The 20,853-nt window shown below is 39.4% G+C and overlaps 2 protein-coding genes and 1 long non-coding RNA gene across 5 annotated transcripts; 1 reads left to right on the top strand and 2 right to left on the bottom strand.

Annotated features, from left to right (window-relative positions):
* Window positions 1-364: 364 nt before the first annotated feature.
* Window positions 365-4,174, bottom strand: LOC111444084 (alkaline/neutral invertase A, mitochondrial-like). The gene is made up of 6 exons (XM_023082029.1): window positions 3,119-4,174; window positions 2,109-2,268; window positions 1,769-1,980; window positions 1,195-1,688; window positions 1,064-1,112; window positions 365-978 (listed from the first exon to the last, which is right to left on the bottom strand). Exons 1-6 carry the CDS (start codon window positions 3,914-3,916, stop codon window positions 652-654), a joined length of 2,040 nt encoding a protein of 679 aa, XP_022937797.1. The 5' UTR covers window positions 3,917-4,174; the 3' UTR covers window positions 365-651.
* A 1,812-nt stretch (window positions 4,175-5,986) lies between these two features.
* Window positions 5,987-11,483, bottom strand: LOC111444092. Of its 3 annotated transcripts, XR_002710636.1 has the most exons (4): window positions 9,778-11,483; window positions 8,067-8,629; window positions 7,837-7,954; window positions 5,987-6,887 (listed from the first exon to the last, which is right to left on the bottom strand). It is a non-coding gene; the product is annotated as an uncharacterized LOC111444092 (long non-coding RNA). The 3 variants fall into 3 exon arrangements; XR_002710637.1 differs by lacking the exon at window positions 5,987-6,887 and having other exon boundaries at window positions 7,501-7,954; window positions 8,109-8,629; XR_002710635.1 differs by lacking the exon at window positions 5,987-6,887 and having other exon boundaries at window positions 7,501-7,954.
* A 5,685-nt stretch (window positions 11,484-17,168) lies between these two features.
* Window positions 17,169-20,505, top strand: LOC111444087 ((R)-mandelonitrile lyase 1-like). The gene is made up of 4 exons (XM_023082034.1): window positions 17,169-17,302; window positions 17,507-18,154; window positions 19,366-20,212; window positions 20,316-20,505. The coding sequence occupies exons 1-4, from the start codon at window positions 17,203-17,205 to the stop codon at window positions 20,353-20,355; spliced, it is 1,635 nt and encodes a 544-aa protein (XP_022937802.1). The 5' UTR covers window positions 17,169-17,202; the 3' UTR covers window positions 20,356-20,505.
* The last annotated feature ends 348 nt before the right edge of the window (window positions 20,506-20,853 follow it).

The following is a 20,853-nucleotide window of genomic DNA, read 5'->3' on the forward strand; positions in this document are numbered from 1 at the left end:
TGGGAGATGTTTCCACACTCTTATAAGTGCTTCGTTTCCCTCCCCGATAAGTAACTTGTGTGGAGAAAAACCGGGTTAAGAAGCTTACAAGAGTCGAGGCCAAGGAGCTCTTGGTTGGCTCTTAGTCTGCGAAATCTAAGTTCACGACCCACCCACCGGAGAAATCACGTTTCAAGTCTCTGACCGGGCTGTCGAGAACTTCCCGTGTTGGCTTTTCGAGGTTGAAGAATTCAAGAATGTGGAAGAGAAGAATAAGAACACAACATAGAGGTGGAATACAAGTAAAACAGGTCTCATTTTAATTCTTTAAGCTTCACGGGAGACTCTTTCTGAAGTTTTTGATTTTCAGAAACACGGTAAGAAATTTACGTGTCGTAACCGTGTAAAACGAAGGGCGGGAATATATTATGTGAAATAATGTACAGATAGATGTTCAGAGAGAACCCACAGATCAATATTCAGGCTGTCTCAGTTCTAAAGTAAATCTATATGATTGATTGGCTGACAGAATCAGCTTGCAAAACAGGCAAGCTTTCAAGTTTCTGCAATCCTTTAGAACTTTGAACTAACTCTTATAATCATTTGCTCTAACCTATAGCTGTACAGTATATTAATCGAAGACGATCTCGTTCTTGAAAGAATGAAGTTACCTTAGACAAGGATCTGTGACCGAGCAGCACCTCGAGAACATTTCTTCCTACCTGACTTGCTAAGCGCGCAAACACATATCTCAAGAAGCTCGTAATCCTCCTCCCAGAACAAAGATGATGCAAGCTCTGGATTCTCAACCAGCATTTTTGATGTCAGGAAACCAGCAATTGTCCATGTTTGATAGAGTCGGGATTGCTTTCCGATGAACTTTCCTGTTCGGGTGTCGTAATATTCAGGCCAGCGATCGATTGCAATTCTCTTCTCAGCCACAGCCACTGCTTTCTTGGCCATTTCGAGTCTGCCCATCTTGATGCATGCCAGTGTGAACTGCAATAGACGTCGACTTAAAATCGTTATATATGATCAGTTTTGTGGCTTAAGATTACACAAAGACCTATCGGTTTTACATTACCTGCCAAAGAAGTGTTGGCCACGATCCTCCATTATGGTATGACCACGGGCTGAAAAAGATCCAAAAAGAAGTTGAGTATTGTATGGCAATCAAGTAAGTAGATACTCTATGCAGATACGCATATAACTTACGTGTTTTTCGGGTCACTGCCGGTGATTATGCGCCATTCCTCGTACTCCAAAGCAGGGTAACATATCTTAAGAGGCATATGACCCACGAGATCACTCCATTTAGCATCAATGAGATTTAGAATAGCTTCATTTTGTTTCGGTGTACCCAAAGACGAAACGATGGACCAAAGATTTCCGAGTGTAAAAAACCGAAAATCCATATGAGCTGGTTGGAGATTGCCTATGAAATAACCTCCTTCCTCTGGTACCCAGTCCATTAGCCACTGAGGAATTTGTTCAGGATAGATGTTGAATTTGTTAGTAGCATCCATGGAGTATTCTTCGGTCTTATAACGATAGATCTCGTTGATCTTCTTCATATCGACCCAATAATATTCTCTGATATGGAACGATAGAGCACTTAGTCGATTGTTAATGGCCCTCACCAAGTTCTTCGACCCGTCATTCACGGTGAGCATTTCGCGAGAACACCTTAAAGCTGAATAAAACAAGGCCTGCAGAATCAAGCTTGTTACAGATGCAGGTGATGAACTTAAATGCAGGATGCAAGCTCATGTTTTTCACTCAAACTCACTTGTATTTCAAGGGGATGCCCATGAATGCCCATTCGACGATCGATCATGCAGGAACCATCAGTGACCAACAGCGAAGGGAACATGTCGAACCCATCTGTTAGACAGAGGTTAAGTATCATTTTCAAGCCAGTTTGGACATCCACCCTTTCTTGTAGAGCATAGTCCCCGGTGATTTTTCCGTACGCCCGTAAAAGGATGATCCACCATAATCCTACCAAAGAAGAGCAAACGACGACGACGATGAAGATCAAATGTTTCTAAACAGGGTACTCACTCAAAAGGAGAAATGTTTGGCTTCATGAATGAGAAAAACAGAAACGAATGACGTTATCATGTTACCTGAATCGACTGGTGCCACACGGCCTATGGCCGATTCACCGAAATCTGGATCCAAAACTTCTTCAAAATTATCGCCGTCAAGGGGAACGGTTCGGACTTTGAAGCTTGCAGGCATCAAGCCCTGTCCTGGGCTGTAACAATCTACTGTTTTCTCCCAGCTCTGGAAAAAGAAAAGTCCTCAATTAAGAAAATCAGCAAAAGGCTTGAGTAGAACACCATGAGAAGCCTATAATCTTGGAGACTCGATACGATCTAACCATATGATGGGCTAGGTTTCGAATATTCTCGGATTCCTTGATCCAAAGTGGCTTACAATATGTGCTCTTTATTTTGAAAATTGACCTATATTTGTTAATACTCCGATGTCCGATCTTCGTGTGCCCTTTCGGAAAATAAAAGCAACCCAAAATAAACATAAATCCTTTGAAACCAATCGAGCCGTAAAACCGAAGGAACCAGAATCAAAAGGCTCACTGACTGCCAAATGCCAAGAAAATTATCTCACTAAACTTGTACGTTTTCAAATATTATCATGACCCTTCTCGTACTTACACTTATGCAGGTGGAAACACTCCGAAAAGGCTTGAACAACACAACGGTCTAAATCCCACTTCTATAGGTTCTTTTTACCTTCTATAGGGACTTCGTTTTCGTGTTATGCTGCCTTTTTTCTTCACCAACGCAACGGTCCATCGGTTACTTGATATCCATTCCTAATTGGCAACCTGAGTAACCTTTAATTTTTCTTTTGGATTCCCTTTCTTAGGTCATTATCTTGGTATGGATGAACATGATTGCACCAGGGTTCGTTATGACCGACCATTGAACATAATAGACAACCCGTCGCTTAGTGTTGGTTTAAGGGTCCATGGAATTCCATATCATACATGCCCAAACAGAGCGATCGACATTGTGTAAAGTACTAGAAATTGTAGGGACAAAAAACATAACATAAACATTAAGAAAACGAAATGTATAACACAACCGATAAACAACATGAAAAACGGTACCTGTAACTGTAAGGTATGAAGGAGAAAGTTCTTCACAATCTCCCCTTCATTGTTCAGCAGGAACGCAAGAGCAGATGGAACGAAGTCTCGAATGAAGACCTGATCATAATTCAATGGTTGCTTATCAGCCGGATCATTTGCAGCCATGGTCCCAACCGGACTTCCACAATACGTAACGACAACGTCACGTAGCAACCTCCAAGCCTCTTTCTCAATATTAGACTTCTCTCTTGTCGAACTAACGACCTTGGCGTTGTTCAAACCCTCTAAGTTCTCCTCATTTACATCTTCACTAACAATTTCTATCCTAGAATCTTCCTCTCCTACAATATTCTCATCCTTATCAATCTTTTCAACAACCAGAGGCTTCACATTCAAACCACCCTGAACATATATCTTCTCAAAGTTATTGTCATTCACATGTTTCTCAATCGACCTCGAAAAATCACGAACATTCGACACAATTCTAGCAATTATAGACAAACCCCTTTTGGGTTTAGGGAGTATACTATAGCTATAAGACCTCATAATTACCCTAGATTGGCCATAACTTAAGCTAGCCACAGAAGATTTCTGGGTGCTATCTAAAATCCATTGAGACCTCGAGAAATGAAAAGGGTAAGAACTATATTGCCTAATAGAATGAAATTTGAAGCAAAAGTTCAAACAAGAATTATGAGGCGAAGTATTTAGGGCTTTTGCAGGTGAGAATCCAAAAACCCTAGAATTTCTACAGCTAATTAGAAGCCTACAAGAAGCTTTCATCGACGAATTATCAATCAAAGCAATCATGTTCATAACAATAAGAAATCAAATCGTGGAATATGAATAAGATTCAAGAACTTTACGCATAACAGTGGCGATTATCTTCGATTTCTGCGGCGAACTACGGAATCGAAATGAAAGGGGAGTTGGGATTGGTTGAAGAAGAATGGTATCTGAAATTCGGGAAGAAATCGAATGGTTCGAGGAAAAGTGAAGGACGGCTCGTTTTATAGAGATGAAATTAACGAGAAAAATGGAGGTGAAGTTGTGTAGATCGTGGATTTTCGTGGTGGGTTTTTATTTCTTGAATTAGAACAATTTTATTTTTTATTTTTGATATTTTTAACAAATCTATGAACCTTGTTCTTCGGGCAAGAATTCATTTCAAGATAATTTTTAGATTTCTTTCCATTTCAAGTGTGCTTTCACCATGAAAATTCACTCAAGTTTTAGCCTTTAGATTTTTTCTTAAAAAATCATTTTTTTTATTTTTGTTGAAATAAACTTTGAATTAACGTTACGATTATATTTTTTTGTCCGATATATATGCTTGGTCATGAGGTTAAAGGTCTGGATCCCGGGCTCCTACATATTGATGTTCAACAACAGTTGAATTATTACTCGGCCAGAAAAATTTGGATGTCTGAAATCGGTTGAATAATATAAAATAAAATTTATTATCCTTAAATATAAATATATCCAATTTCAATCCTTAAAAAAATAAAGAAAAATGCTCGTAATAAAATTGCCAAGTATAATTAATTAAATAATTATTTGATAAATGAGTTATGTTTTGACGGTTGAGCTATGTTTATATTGGTTAGAGACATAATTACAGAGAAAATAAAGAAACACAAAAACATGAGGATTTATGTTTAAAGTGGACAATATCATATTATTGTGGAGGTATGAAGATATTCATTATCCTCGTGCCCCAAAGGTTTTCATGTCTGTGCACAATCTCGAGTAACAAAGACAAGTGGGCAAACCTCGATGATGTGGTCATAATGATTTGTGATTGAGCTCTAATGGATAGATCACGTGCTCCAAAGAAGAAAAGCTACCCTGGATAAGAGTACGACTCTCATTGAGGTTGGAGACGTGCTTTGATGTCCCACATTGATTGGGGAGGAGAACAAACTACTGTTTATAAGGGTGTGGAAACTTTCCCCTAGTAGACGCGTTTTAAAGCCTTGAGGGGAAGTCCGAAAGAGAAAGCCCAAAGAGGACAAAATTTGCTAGCGGTGGATCTGGGGCGTTACAATGATATCAGAGCCAGACACTGGACGATGTGCCAACCTTCTTGCTGTTCCCCGAATGGGGTAGACACAAGGCAGTGTGCCAGTAAGGACGCTGGGCCTCAAAGGGGGTGGGTTTGGGGGCGGTCCCACATCGATTGGAGGAAGGAAAGAGTGCCAGCGAGGAAAGCGGGGTGGATTGTGATGTCCCACATTGGTTGGGGAGGAGAATAAACCACCATTTATAAGGGTGTGGAAACCTTCCCCTAGTAGACGCGTTTTAAAGCCTTGAGGGGAAGCCCGAAAGAAAAAGCCCAAAGAAGACAATAGGGGAAGCCCGAAAGGAAAAGCCCAAAGAAACAATATCTGCTAGCGGGAGGATCTAAGGCGTTACATGTGCGAACAGAAGTACGACTATTAGAGTGGAAGTTACGTGGTCCTTTGTTTGAGAGAAGATTATATTAGATTGCAACTAAAGTCTATCACTAGCTGCGAGTATATATGTGAGAGACAACATCTACGATTTGTTGTTATCACATATATAAAAGGTTAAGTAAGCAAATAAAACAATGAGTGTTCTTTTTTCTGCAAGAACGGAAAACACACCCGAACGGATGGAGAGAAATGAGTAGAGAGTGAAGAGACGCCCGAACGGATGGAGAAATGAGTAGAGAGTGAAGAGAATTTCATTTTCATGTTAGCTAAACAAAGCAGATCAAGACCAAAATTTTCATTGAAAATTATCTATTTAAATGAATATTTTTTAACGGACGTAATTTTGTTCGAACGAAGCTAAAAAAACGGAAAAAAAACTCTTCACAAGGAAACATTTTAAAAAAATTTAATAGAAAATTTCGTAGGGACGGAGGGTTAAACGGAGGGCACGATGGGGACGTGAAAGTCATTTCCGCCCAACAAATTACCTAAACAAAACCATGAATTACTTGTTTCATTGGGAGAAAGAGTCATCCCTCTAAGCCTTTTGGTACTTTCCTCACATGTAACCTCACTTGGTTGTTTTCCAAGAAAAATCCAAACAAATGACAACCAAATATCATGATGCCTCCTAAGTGTAACGAAGGTGTACGAAAGTAGGCTCAAGCTAAGTTCTGCTCGTGAGCATAATGGTATAAGCCTACCTGATTGGAAGATCGACTAGTCGAACAGAGACGAAAGTTAACCATAGTAATTCGAGAGTTTCGTGTGGAAGGCCTCTTGCTCAACAGATCAAAGGTACTCCCAAGAGCTCTTATCCATGGAGTCGTTTGACACCTCGATGTCGACTCATTACATACTAAATTGAAGAAGGTCTCGAGGGTTCGGTTGTTCGCCAATTCAACGTCTTTTGAAGTAACTTTGTCTTCCAAGCTCATTTTTTAACCAGCTTCTTGGTTCCAAAGGAAGCCACAGCCAAAACCAACAATGGGTTGCTCTCAAAATCTCACCTCCTTCATCCCTACTATTCTTTTGGCAGCTTTATGCAATCCTCCATAAAAATCTGGTCACCATTTGCTCTACAACCTCCAACCCGTCACTCGGCCAGAAAATCAACGATTCACATACAATCTCGGCCGACCTCCCGAACTCTCGCTTATATCCATTAATCTAACGATGAAGCAGGCCGATTGAATCTTGGATTCCTTCTCCAAACTAAGTAAGAATAAGAGTGATCCCGAGCAGAAGAAGAGTTTTGAGGATTGTGTAGAGTATTACCACGAAATCAAAACAAATATCCAAAAAGCTTACAAGTTCTCGAAGCAGCAGATCTACAAAGACAATGGTCCACTATTAGCATCAAATAAACGCTAATAAGCTCTTTTATGGTCGAGTGATAACTTTCACAAGTAAAGTTGACTTAAGTGATGATTTCAACCAAAAGCTGATTTAACAGATGATTTTAACCAAAAGCTGGTTAGAAGGATGAATAATTCTTAGATCGAACTCGGAATCTATGATAGTCACTTTTAAATACCAAGACGACTCACTCTAGAATTAGCTCGATCAAAACTAATCCAATGAATCAGTTTAATATCAAACCTAAAACAAGACCAAAAAGGTTTCACAGCTTTTGTATTCAACAATGATTTTAAACTTGAATATTCCATGCCTCCCAAAAGATAATTCAAACATAAACTTTAGTTCAACCACCCACTACCAATTAAAACTATTAAATAAAAATTGAAGAAAATAACACATGACACTACGAACACATGACTCTCCATTCTTTTCTATATTTTGATACTTAAATATTCTGGTGTGGGACTACCAGCTAATTTAGGGAATGACCATAGGTTTATAATCAAAGAATACTCTTTCATTGGTATGAGGCCCTTTTGGGAAGCCCAAAGCAAAGCCATGAGAGCTTATGCTCAAAGTGGACAATATCATAGCATTGTGGAGAGTCGTGTTCGTTTAACTTGATATCTTACTATTGCTCCTTCGGGTACATGCAATTGATTAGTGGTTGGATACAGAGATAAAGTTGTAAAAATTTGGGAATATATGGAAATGAAAAGCCAATCAAGGAAGTTTAGAAAAGGGTATTAGAACATTTAAGGAAGGAATTGAAATACCCCTCTATGGTATTCATATCAGATTTGCCTCACCCATTCTACCTAATAAACAACCAATTCATTCATTCATGTATATCTTCTTATCATACTTCAATTTGGGCTATTTAAAATGATATCATGAACCAAAAGAAGTAACTCTTACCTTGCTTCCAACATTAGCAGCAACGGAATCATGGCGTTCTCGGCGTGTTCTTCGCAACGGCTAGCCTTGTTCTTCGTGTTCTTCGTGTTCTTCATTGTTCATCCTGTCTTGGGTGACCCTGCAACGCAGCAACGGATCGACAGAGTATGTCGTCAAATGGAGGATTATGGATTTTGCAATAGAACCTTTAGTGAAAATCTGAGAGGTCCAGTAGATGATGTTGGCTTAACCTTGATAGCAAATGACCAAGTTTTGAGAAATGCGTCCAATACCTATGAGTTCATAGAGCAGCTTCAAGCTAGGACATCCGATCCAGCAACAAGAGCTGCACTTGAGAATTGCAGAATTGGTTGCAGCCAGGTCCGGGAAGCGTTTGAGCAGGCGAGTTATTACTTCAACAAAAGAGACTATGCCAGTATGGTCGAGGTTGAAAGGGATGCACCCAGAGGAGAGGCATTCTGTCGACCGCCGACGACGGCGAGCCGGTTGGTTGAGAGGAAGAGGGAATTGAGGATTCTCATTGCCATGGCTGTGGTTGCTGGTCATATACTAGCTCCTTGATCGACTCGGTTGTTGTTATGTATCGTAGTCAGCCTCATGGTTTTAAAACGCGTCTACTAGAGAGAGGTTTCCACACCCTAAGAAATGCTTCGTTCTCCTCTCCAATCGATGTAGGACCTGATGCTATCTCCTTTTATAGGTTGATAATAGAGAAAGGATTAATCCTACCGATCAAAAGTCGTTCAAAAGTCGTTCATGTGGCCTCTAAACAGTCTTTAACTCTACTTCCTTTCTGGCGCGACAAAATGCAATGACAAATGTTTAACATAAACAGCTACAAAGATGAGGTTTAGAAATCTAATTTTGCAGTTCCTGTTGTATCATATACTATTCTTTTCACCAAAAAATTTGGTAGAGGCGATTATAATATAACAAAAAAAGAAAGCTGCATTTTGGCGACTGAAGTTCAATAGCATTTTCGTCAATCTAGATGTAACGGTCCAAACCCACCGCTAGTAGATATTGTCTCTTTGAGCTTTCCGTTTTGGGATTTCCCTTAATGTTTTTAAAACGCAGGTGGGGAGAGGTTTCCACATCCTTATAAAGAATGTTTCATTCTCCTCCCCAACCGTTGTGGGATCTCACAATCCACCCTCTTTGAGGCTCAGCCTCCTCGCTAGCACACTGCCTTGTGTCCATCTCCCCCTACGGGGCTCAGCCACCTCGCTGGCACATCATTAGCGGTGGGCTTGGACCGTTACAAATGATATCAGAGCTAGACACCGAGCAATATGTCAGCGAGGAGGCTAAACCCTGAAAGGGGTGGACATGAGGCGGTGTGCTAGTGATGTGCTAGCGAGGAGGTTGAGCCCTGAAGGGGTGGACATGATGTGGTGTGTCAGCGATGTGCCAGCGAGGAGGCTGAGCCCCGAAGGGGGGTGGACACGAAGTGGTGTGCCAGCGAGTAGACTGAGCCTCGAAGAGGGGTGGACACAAGGCAGTGTGCCAACGAGGAGGCTGGGCCACGAAGGAGAGTGGATTGTGAGATCCCACATTGGTTGGGGAGAAGAAGGAAACATCCTTTATAAGGGTGTGGAAACCTCTCCCTAGCAAACGCATTTTAAAACTTTGAGAGGAATCCCAAAAGGGAAAGCAAACTTGAGGGGAATTACAAAAGAGAAAATCTAAAAAAGACAATATCAGCTGGCGGTAGGCTCAACTAATTACGACATTATAATCGCAACAAAAAAATCATTAGAGATTTGAATCCTCATATTTTTGTTAAACTGAAAACAAAGAAAAAAAAGAAATCAACTAGAACTTCAATTGTGGTTTCCCATTTTGGAACTTAATTGATAATCTTAAGATCACAGTTTCTGAGACAGTATCCATGTGTTTGATGGAAACAGAGTTTACAAAGAACAAGAAGGAGAAACGTACCAGTAAGTGAGTGGAAGCAATGGAGGTGGAATCCATCAGCTTCAATGAGTTGAACACCCAAACAGCCGGCTATAGGCGAAGTGTGCTGGGAAATGGCATATGCATCGAATGCCATAAACTCGCCACTCTCAAGCTATCGTTCGTATCCATATTTCAAAACGAACCCATTAAGAGAGTCAATCCAAAATGGATTTATGAATCAGTAAAATGTGGATTGAAAATCTCATAATCACATTCCTATGTGAGATGAAAAACTGAAATCTTGGGAGTTGACAGAAATCTGAATTTCGAATTGCGTAAAGGAGGAGTTTCAATGGGTTGAGTACCTTGTAGAAGATCAAGCCCCCAGATTTGTCGATGAAGTAGAGGCCGTAAACTTTGGAAAACTTAATAATGAGATGAAAAAGTATTTCTTCCCGAATGCTATTTTATCCTATCCGAGAAAGGGTTAACACCTAAAGATGTCCATTTTATCTGAGAACGGAGTTAAAAGACCTGCCCCAAACTAATAGAGATTCTCCGATCTCTCCGTTTAGACGGAGAACGTCGGAGGTAGTAGAGAATGAGTTGGGGACAAGATTGTATTCCCCAACTTCTGGAGAATGGCAAAGGGATTCTATTCCCCGTTTTCTAGAGAATGTTGGAAGGAGTAGAGAATGGGTTCGGGACAAGATTATATTCCCCACCTTCCGGTCACCGCCTAAATCTCCGCCCGCTATCCACACCCCATTTAATATAAAAATATATTTAAGTAGATATTCAAGTAGGTTGATTCATGAAACTAAATTAAGTCTTCAATACTGAATTGAGATGGACTCAAATTAAGCTTGAATCAAAGGAACTAAATTGAAAAACTTGGTAATGTGCCAAGCCTTTAACCTACAACTTAAACTATATATAACTTCAAATTCTATGACAATCATCTTAATTCCATTTTTTCAGCTCCACCCTTGTGTTCTTCATCTTGTTTCTGCCATTTTTTTCTCCATTTTCCACCTTCCATTTCTTCTCAAATCAAGTAGAAACGTCCTTCTAACTCCAAAGATGTTCATGTGTCTCTACGAAGAGTGCTCTTCTCTTTGGACGTGCCTGCAAGCAAACAATACCTACCCATCCCCCCTCCCTGATAAGCTACACAAGAGGATCCAACGCTATCCGTGAAGGGGCCAAAGACCGAGCTCAAAAGAGCTCTTGACAAACCTGAAAATCTCAAATTACCAAAAAAAATATGAATGTAGCCACAATGTAGAAAGTTTTTCCTCATATAAACTCGAAAGGAAAAGCTAGAGACACAAAGCGGCATACGTATAGCTTAGGCTTTTGTTATGTGCTGATGGCTTAAGAATCTAATCAGCACAAGACCGTCCATAAGCACATTGGTTTCAAACAATATCCATATTTATGGATAGCATACTCCATATCTACAAACAGCTTTGTTTCAGATATTTCCTAATGCAATGAAAGCTATTCCTAAAATTTCAAAAGAAAGAACTTGAACAACAAGATGCAAGACACTAATGCAGGAAATGAATACTAACCCATCTATAAGCACATCACAAACGACAGTCACATAAATAGAAACATGCCTAAGTCAAGTGTAACAGCCCCAAGTCCACAGCTAGCAAAATCGAGCTGGGATCCAACCCATCTATTACATATCGCAATCAGCCTCACGATTTTAAAACACATCTCTTAAGGAGAAGTTTACACACCCTTGTAAGAATTGCTCCATTCCCTTCATCTAACAATCCACCCCCTTGGGGGCCAACGTCCTCACTGGCACACCGCCTAGTGTCTATCTCTAATACCCAACAACCAAAGCACACTGATAACAAAAATTATCCGTTTTGGCCCGTTACCTATCGCAATCAGCCTTGCAGTTTTAAAACACATCTGCAGATTTCCACACCCTTATAAGGAATGCTTCATACTCGTCTCCAACCGAGGTGAAATCTAACAATATGAAATTCAGATATCTTCCATACCATGGAGCGTAGAAAAACTTGACAGACATGATTGGTATCAAAAGTGTAAAGTCCATAAGCACAATGTAACAGACAAACCACAAAACTATCGGCATGGATGTGTGTATGTAGATAGATATATGCCATAGTATACATAGTTTCACCTCACTTTGTAGAAGGAAATTCAAAAGACACCATGGCAGTAGTGTAGCTTAGGTATTTGTTATGTACCAATAACGATAATGAATTGGCACAAGACCGTCCATAAGCACATAATCACATCATCTACAGCCAGATAATTAAAAACAGAACAACGTAGAGATTCAGATAATCTCAATAACATCGACAACTTTTCCTCGAAATAAATCCGCAAAAAAAGAAACATTAACTCAGTGCATCTCACAGGAGATCATCGAAATATCAAATTTTACAGTCTCCTACCAATATCAGTAATGAACATATGAACAGAAATACACAAAACAAGTTCACATAGAAGATCCCAATTAAGAACATAGATGCGAAAACACAACAACTTTCACAAGCCGTAGGCAAAAGAACGAACGAACAAAACCCAAAAAATTAAGCAAAAGATTCGAGATGTTAATCGAAAAATAGACAAAAATTGGAGCAAACCCATCAGCCATATGGTGCTAATTAACAGGATGATCAAGCCCCAAAACGAAACATCTTGCGAATTCAAATCAAAGAGTTCAGCAAAGGAATGTGCCTCCCGGGGCCAAGAAACGTAGAGGCAGGGGAGTGAAAGCTGGGTTTTATATAGAAGAAGGGTTGCGGCGCCAAGGCTTACGGCGGTGTTCAGGGCTCTCTAGGGTTATCAGTTGCCACTAAATCGATCTATTTTATAAATAATTTAAAAGCATTTTCCTCTAAAATAAAGATTTTATTTTTCTTTAATTTTATTTACATTTAAATCCAAATTTAATTCCTAAAATTTGATGAGTATTTTATTTTATAGGTTTAAAAACTAATTAATATACTAGATATAAAATTTAATTTAAATTAATAAAAATACCTATATACTTTATCTAAAAACTAAACATCGAAAAATTTTAATAATATTTTTAAATTAAAAAAGTTAAAAAATACATTTATCCGTTAGTTTTGGATTAAATTCATTAATATTTGTATCTGAAATTTTAATAATATTTAAAAAATATCATTAAACTTACAAAATTCATTAATATCCTTCAATTTTTTAAAGAGAAAAAAAATATATATAAAATTTTAAAATATAATTAACCCTCTGTACCTTTGTAAAAAAAAAAAAAATTAAACAAAATTAAAATTCTTTCCGCTTCTTCCGGTAAAATGTCCACCCCTAACCCAGCAGATAAAGTACATTACATAGTCCATTTAGGGATAGGCGACTTACCCATTCAGTGACTTTGGCATTGGACGTTCCAAAAATGGAATACTATCAAGTCGGGTGAATTCAATAATAGACGCCGGTTGTCATTTCAGCCTTCCTTCTCCTTTCAAGGTCTACCCGAAAGAGAATCCAATGTTTCCGGGATGGTTGTGATTTTAGGGACTTTCGGGGTTTATTGTGGAATTTGAATGGGGTAGTGGGGCCTACGTTCGTCTAGGGTTGCAATCCTCTGCGGTCACTGACAATCTGGTTTCTGTGCTCTCAGGGTGGGTCCTCTCCTCCTCTGGTTAGAATTTTGTAATTAATTTTTTTAAATTAGGTTTAATCGATAAAAATATTATTAAATAAAAAATTGACATATAAATTAATTAAATATAAAAAGCGGAAATAAATGATTTTTTTATGGTCGATTGGATGGCTTCCGCCTGTTCAAATATTTCAAACCACGGGGCGGTTTGTCCTAATAAGATATTCACGACCAAGAAACACTGGATTCTCTTTCGGATAGGCTGAAATGCCAACAAGCGTCTATTATTGAATTCACCAGACCCGATAGTACCCCATTTTTTGAGCGTGTTAAAGAGAGGTTTACACACTCTTATAAATAATGTTTCGTTCCTTTCTCTCCAACCCATATGGAATCTCACAATTTTGTTTTATTTCTCTTAACCAGTTTTGAGTGTATTAAGAGTCGCTATCGTTCTTATATCCAACGAAGAACGAGATGAATGCACTACACGTCTTCGAATACTGAAAGCTAACGTAGATGCTATAATAGATACTAGAATTATCCAAATATTTAGACTTATTCAATCATTTTTGTTTCCACTAATAGAAAATTTCAAAAGTATCATCGTCATAGAAGTTTTGAACGAAGACGCTAGTATCATTATTCACATTCACATTTTCGTCACATCAATTATTTTATAATTAGTAATAAAATTGAATCGGTCCATGCATGAGACAGATGAATACTGATACCTACATTTTTGTTTTGTTTTGTATTAATATAAAATATATATTTTTAAATATGTGTGAACTGGCCGGTTGACTGGTCATTTTTTTTCCACCAGATCCACAGCTAGCCGATATTGTCCTCTTTGGGCTTTCCTTTTCGGGTTTCCCCTCAAGGCTTTAAAATGGATATGCTAGGAGAAGGTTTCCACACCCTTACAAATGGTGGTTTGTTCTCCTCCCAACCAATGTGGGACATCACAATCCACCCCCTTCGAGGCCCAGCGTATTCGCTGACACTCTTTCCTTCCTCCAATTGATGTGGAACCGCTCCTAAATCCACCTCGCTTTGGGGCCAGTGTCCTTACTGGCACACCGCCTCGTATCTACCCCCCTTCGGGGAACAGCGAGAAGGTTAGCACATCGTCCGGTGTCTAGCTCTGATATCATTTGTAACGGCCCAGATCTACCGCTAGCAGATATTGTCCTCTTCGGGCTTTCCCTTTCGGGCTTCCCCTCAAGGCTTAAAAAACGCATATGCTAGGAGAAGGCTTCCACACCTTTACAAATGATGGTTTGTTCTCCTCCCCAACCAATGTGAAACATCACATCTAAACTCTAGACCGATTAGCGATGTCCCTACAGAGACTAAACCTAAATAAGTTTATCAAAAGTAAACGAAAAATTTCACAGGAACAAGTGGCGGGGACGGGTTGAAACCCACTTGCTTATCGATCCGTAGTTTAATTATTTAGTAGCATTAAATATGAAAAATAATTTGAAAATGCTATTAAAATTATTTTGAAATTTGTTTTAAAAAATTAATATATATTTTTTATTTTTATTTTTATTATATAAAAGGATGTTATGGTGGGCGTCTAATTTAGGTGTAGCCATTATTGGACGTGCGGTTGAGCCGTAGTAACTATTTTCTGCATGTTTCAGAGCTTAGGTCGGTGGTGCATTAAATTCTTGTCTACATATTAAATCAAATTTGTTGAATTGTGGTAAAAAAAAAGTTTAAAATTTCTCGAGCGCTTATTCATTCTGATCCTTATTCTCGTGTTTCAAACACAATTCTCTTAAAATTATAGCACTTGAGAGCATTTGGTATTAAGAATTATACATAACTCATATGATTAAGACAAATAACGCTTCATCTTTTTTCTTGGATCTTTGTTATGATCATCTCGGGTGTTGATTGTTCTACTCCGTTACTGTCATCCATATTTAACAAAGACCCATTTGATTTGGTATGAAGCTCGTTTTTCCATTTAACCTGTAAGGAACCTGCTTTGAATGAGCCGGGAGTAGAAGAGGGAGTGAGATGAGATTTTTTATCGTTAGTTAAATGGAGCTGGGATGAGCATTATATTCTCGGTTCCCTCTCTACTCACACCAGGCCTCATCTCCATATTCTTTAGTATATTGAAGTTCTTTTTTTTAAGTGTTTGAAAATCGCAGTAATATTAAAATTTGAATTTTTAGAAATTATACTATCAATATTTACTTATAAAATATAATTACATCTAGTTGAACACTTTTTTTTAAATAGAAATTCACTAAAAATTATAAATAATATATTAAATAGATTCGTTGACATGAATTATCTTGTCATTTTTGGGAATGTAACTGCTCAAACCCACTAACAGATACTGTCTATTTTGACTCGTTACTCATTGTCATTAACCTCACGGTCTTAAACGTGTCTGCTAGGGACATGTTTCCACACACCTTACAAGAAAACACTTCGTTTTCCACACTTCAATTGGGGAAGAGAATGAGACACCCTTATAAGGGTGTGAAAACCTCTCCTAGTAGACACGTTTTAAAAACCTTGAGGGGAAGTCCGTAAAGGAAAGCCTAAAGAGAACAATATGTGGGAGTACTGATCTTGGACCGTTACAAATAGTATCAGAGCCAAACACCAAGCAATGTGCCAGCAAGGAGGGTTGTTCCCCGAAGGGAGGTAGACACAAGACAATATGTCAGGATGCTGCCTGAAGGAGGGAGGATTTGGTAGGAGTCCCACATTGATTGGAGAAAGAAACGAGTGCCAACGAAGATGCTGAGCCTTGAAGGAGGTAGATTGTGAGATCACACATCGGTTGGAGGAGAACGAAAAAACACACTAAGAAAGATAACAATTAATAACTCCACTTTCGTGCAAGAAACTAGTGAAATCAATTAGTTAAAACAACGGTAATTAATAAATATATATCAAATATGGCTAGAATTAATAACTCAAATCAATGAGTCAAAACACCATTAATTGCTTGGAAAGTAGCATTAATGATCAAATATGCTAGAATTTGATGGAAAAAAAAGAGAAAAAACACGAAAACAATTAGTAACTCCATGAAACACCCTTTATAAGGGTGTGGAAAGCAGCTGGCTTGAACCGTTATAAATGGTATCAGAGTCAGACACGGAGCGATGTGACAATGAGGAGGCTATTCCTTGAGGGGGTAGATAGGAAGCGGTGTGCCAGTAAGGACGCTCCACTTCCACAATGTCATGTAGGGAATGTAACAACTCTGAAGGGGGTAGATACGAAGCGGTGTGCTAGTGAGATCCGGACAGTGAGCATCTACTAGCAGTGAAGGACGCTAGGCCCTGAAGGGGGTGGATTGTGAGATCTAAACAGTGAGTATCTGCTAGCAGTGAAGGACCCTATGCCCTAAAGGGAGTGGATTGTGAGATCCGGACAGTGAGTTTGGGAGACGCTCCACAATGTCTTGTAGAGAATGTAACAACTCTGAAAGAGGTAGATACGAGCGGTGTGCCAGTGAGATCTGGACAGTGAACATCTACTAGTAGTGAAGGACGCTAAGCCCTGAAGGGGGTGGATTGTGAGATTCAGACAGTGAGCATCTGCTAGCAGTGAAGGACGATAGTCCCTGAAAGGGATGAATTGTGAGATTCGGACAATGAGCTTGGGAGCTTGGGCTACAGAAAATTTCCGTCTTGATCCCCACAAAAATAAATAAGAAATTTCGTTAAAACATATGACGACGACAATAGAAAACGCTAGCTTCTCCATCGCTACTCCTAACTTTTGATCTAATAAATACCAAGGAAGAAAAAAACTAGAGAGCATAATATTTTATTGAGCTTATGAAAGCCATAGAGCATTCTATGGCTACCATTCTTCCACTAATTCTTATCTCTATCTTCCTCTTGCGAGTTCTCTCCTCGAACACTATCCCTAATCAAGGTAAGAACCTTCTTCGTCTCTGTCGGTACCAGCTCACCGTTAGCAAATATTGTTTTCTTCGAATTTTTTCTTTCAGGTTTTTCCTCGAGACTTTTAAAACGCGTTTTCTATGGAGAAATTTCCACACCCTTATATCCCGAATCGACGTTGGATCTCTTATCATCTGTTTATTGATTTTGATTGTTCTAAGCTTTTGTTTTGAAGATGTGAGCTACATGAAGCTAGTTCACGACGCGACCGAATTACCCGAAAACGAAGACTATGATTACATAATCATAGGAGGAGGAACAGCCGGTTGCCCATTAGCTGCAACCTTGTCATCGAAATTCTCCGTCCTTCTTCTCGAAAGAGGTAGCGATCCCAACAAGTATCCCTCCGTGTTGAACGAGCAAGGTTTATTGAACGTGTTTGTCGAAGAAGATGATGGTGAAAACCCGTTCCAGCGCTTTGTCTCTGAGGATGGCGTGGAGATCATTAGAGGAAGGGTTCTTGGTGGTGGTAGCATGGTGAATGCTGGGTTCTACTCGAGGGGCCATGGGGAGTTCTTTGAAAGTGCAGGCGTTGATTGGGACATGGAGTTGGTGGAGAAGGGCTATGAATGGGTTGAGAAGACGGTGGTGTCTCGCCCAAGGTTGAGTGCTTGGCAAAGTGCTTTTAGAAGGGCTTTGTTGGAAGGTGGTGTAGGTCCTGATAATGGGTTTGATTTGAGGCACCTTGTGGGGACTAAAACTGGTGGTTCTATCTTTGATGAGGATGGAAATAGACATGGAGCTGTGGAGCTTCTTAATGGGGTTGAACCCGGAAATCTTAAAGTTGCCGTTCGTGCTACCGTTCAGAAAATCATTTTTTCGGGTGAGTAGAAATGTCTTGTTAAGTTGTACGATGGGAATCCTGGTTATGTAAAAAATTTCCATTTAAACAAGGAATGGAGAACGAGATTCTGGGTAACCGCTATTGGAGAGAGGAACGAAACATTCCTTATAAGGGTGTGGAAACCTCTCTGTAATAGACACGTTTTAAAACTGTTAGGCTAATGGCGATACGTAATGGGTTAAATTAGACACTATCTGCTAGTGGTGGGATTGGACTATTATATGCACCTCTAACGGATATTGTGCTATTTGAGCTTTCCCTTTTAGATTTCACCTCAAGGTTTTAAAATGACTAATAGATAGTGTTTTAAAACTGTGAGGCTGACGGTGATATGTAACGGGCCAAAGTGGACAATATTTGCTAGTGGTGAGATTGAGCTGTTATAGTCTACCACCGGCAGATATTGTCTCTTTTGAGCTTTCCCTTCCAGGCTTTCCCTCAAGGTTTTAAAACACGTCTGCTAAGAGAGGTTTTTACACCTTTATAAGAATAATTCTGCTAGTGGCGGGATTGGGCTGTTATAGCCCACCGTTTTCCCTTTCGGGTTTTCCTTCAAGGTTTTAAAACGCATCTGGTAGTAGAGGTTTCCACACCCTTATAAAGAATGGTTTTGCTATTAGTGGGATTGAGTTATTATAGTCCACTCTAATATATATTGTCCTCTTTGAGCTTCCCTTCGCGGCTTCCGATCAAGATTTTAAAACGAGTATACTATAGAGAGGTTTCCACACCCTTATAATAAATGTTTCGTTCTCCTCCCCAACCAATGTGAGATCTCACAATCTACCCCTAGGGTCCAACGTCCCCACTGGCACTCGTTCTCCTCTCGAATCAGTGTGGAAACCTCTTCGTAGTAGACATATCTTAAAACCTTGAGGGGAAGCCGGGAAAGAAAAACCCAAAGAGAACAATATTTACTAGCGGTAGACTTAGACTGTTACATCCTCCCTTTTAACTAAACAGGTCACTGGTCGAGAACATGAAATCCTTTCCTGTCTCCACTCCACGGGAAAGCTTTCCTCATCTCCATCTCGTGGACATTTCAATTAATCCGTCCTTATCACCCGATTCATAAATCCATTCAAATCAAACTATAAATGGTTAAAACAAAAGGAAACAAACTTGATAATAAACTCAATTTCATTCAAACATTGAAACACTAACTTTTCATCATTATGAACTCATCACAGATCTATCAGCAATAGGAGTTTCATACTCCGATTCAAAGGGAAAGACACACACCGCATTCATCCGCAAGAAAGGGGAGATCATATTGAGCGCCGGAGCCATTGGAAGCCCTCAGCTTCTCCTTCTAAGTGGGGTTGGCCCAAAATCTCATCTTTCCTCCCTCAAGCTCCCCGTCGTCCTCCATCAACCCCACGTCGGCGAATTCATGTCCGACAACCCCCGTTTCAGCGCCGCCATCGTGCTTCCATTCCCATTGGTAGCTTCATCGGCACAAGTCGTCGGAATATTAGACGGCAATATCCATTTGCAAACATTTGCAAGCCCTGCACCATTTTTTATTTTACCAACTTTCGGCCTTCTTCCTCCTCAATCCACTCTGATCAACCCGAGCTTAGCGCTTCTTATCGGGAAATTCACAGATGTGCTTTCAAAAGGCTCACTTCATCTGAATTCCTCCACCGACGTTAAGAACAACCCAATTGTTCGATTCAATTACTATTCGAATCCTAACGATCTTGCACAATGCGTTAGAGGGTTACGTAAAGTGGGGGATTTGCTTAAAACCCGAATGATGGAAAAGATCAAGACGCGAGATTTGGAGGGTAATAAAGGGTTTCTATTTTTAGGGCCTCCATTGCCGGAAAACTTGTCGGATATTAGCTCCGTTGAAGAGTATTGTAAGGAAACGGTGACCACTTATTGGCATTACCACGGCGGATGTTTGGTTGGAAAAGTTGTCGATGGTAATTACAGAGTCATCGGAGTCGAAAATTTGCGTGTCGTCGATGGCTCGACTTTCTCTGTCTCGCCGGGGACTAATCCGATGGCCACCCTCATGATGCTTGGCCGGTGAGTTATCAAATTTATAATATTACATATAATTTTGTTTTTCCTATTTTTAATGAAATAAATTATTCAATTCCCATTTTTTTTTTCAATTTTTTTTTTTCAGGTATGTTGGCCTTAAGATGCTGCAAGAAAGATCAAGTTAAACAGCATGCATGTATCTAGTTTTTAATAATTTCGTGACGATATCAGTTTGATAAATACAATATCGATTTTAAGTAAATTTCCCACCTTTTGTAATCTTTTAACGTATCGTGCAAGATCGTTAGAAATCGAATAATAATTGAATCGAACAATTGGGTTGTTCTTAACAACGGTGGAGGAATTCAGGTGAAGTGAGCCTTTTGAAAGCACGTTGAAGAATTTCCCGATAAGAAAGGCTAAGCTAGGATTGATCATAGTGGATTGAAGAGGAAGAAGACTCAAAGTTGGTAAAATAATAAATGGTGAAGGACTTGCACATGATTAACTAGCACGTTACTAACTGTAATTTTAGGAGAATGATTGATAGCTTAGTAGAACAAGTTACTCATTTATGCCTTAAACTTATGAAAAACAAATAGAATTGCAAAGCTAAGTGCTTATGGTTTCTTTGCTCCAAAAATCTCTTCCTCAAGTTGTTTTTTTTTTTTTTTTTTTTTTTT

This window comes from Cucurbita moschata, unplaced genomic scaffold, assembly GCF_002738365.1.
Source record: "Cucurbita moschata cultivar Rifu unplaced genomic scaffold, Cmos_1.0 Cmo_Scf00006, whole genome shotgun sequence".
Classification (NCBI taxonomy): Eukaryota; Viridiplantae; Streptophyta; class Magnoliopsida; order Cucurbitales; family Cucurbitaceae; genus Cucurbita; species Cucurbita moschata.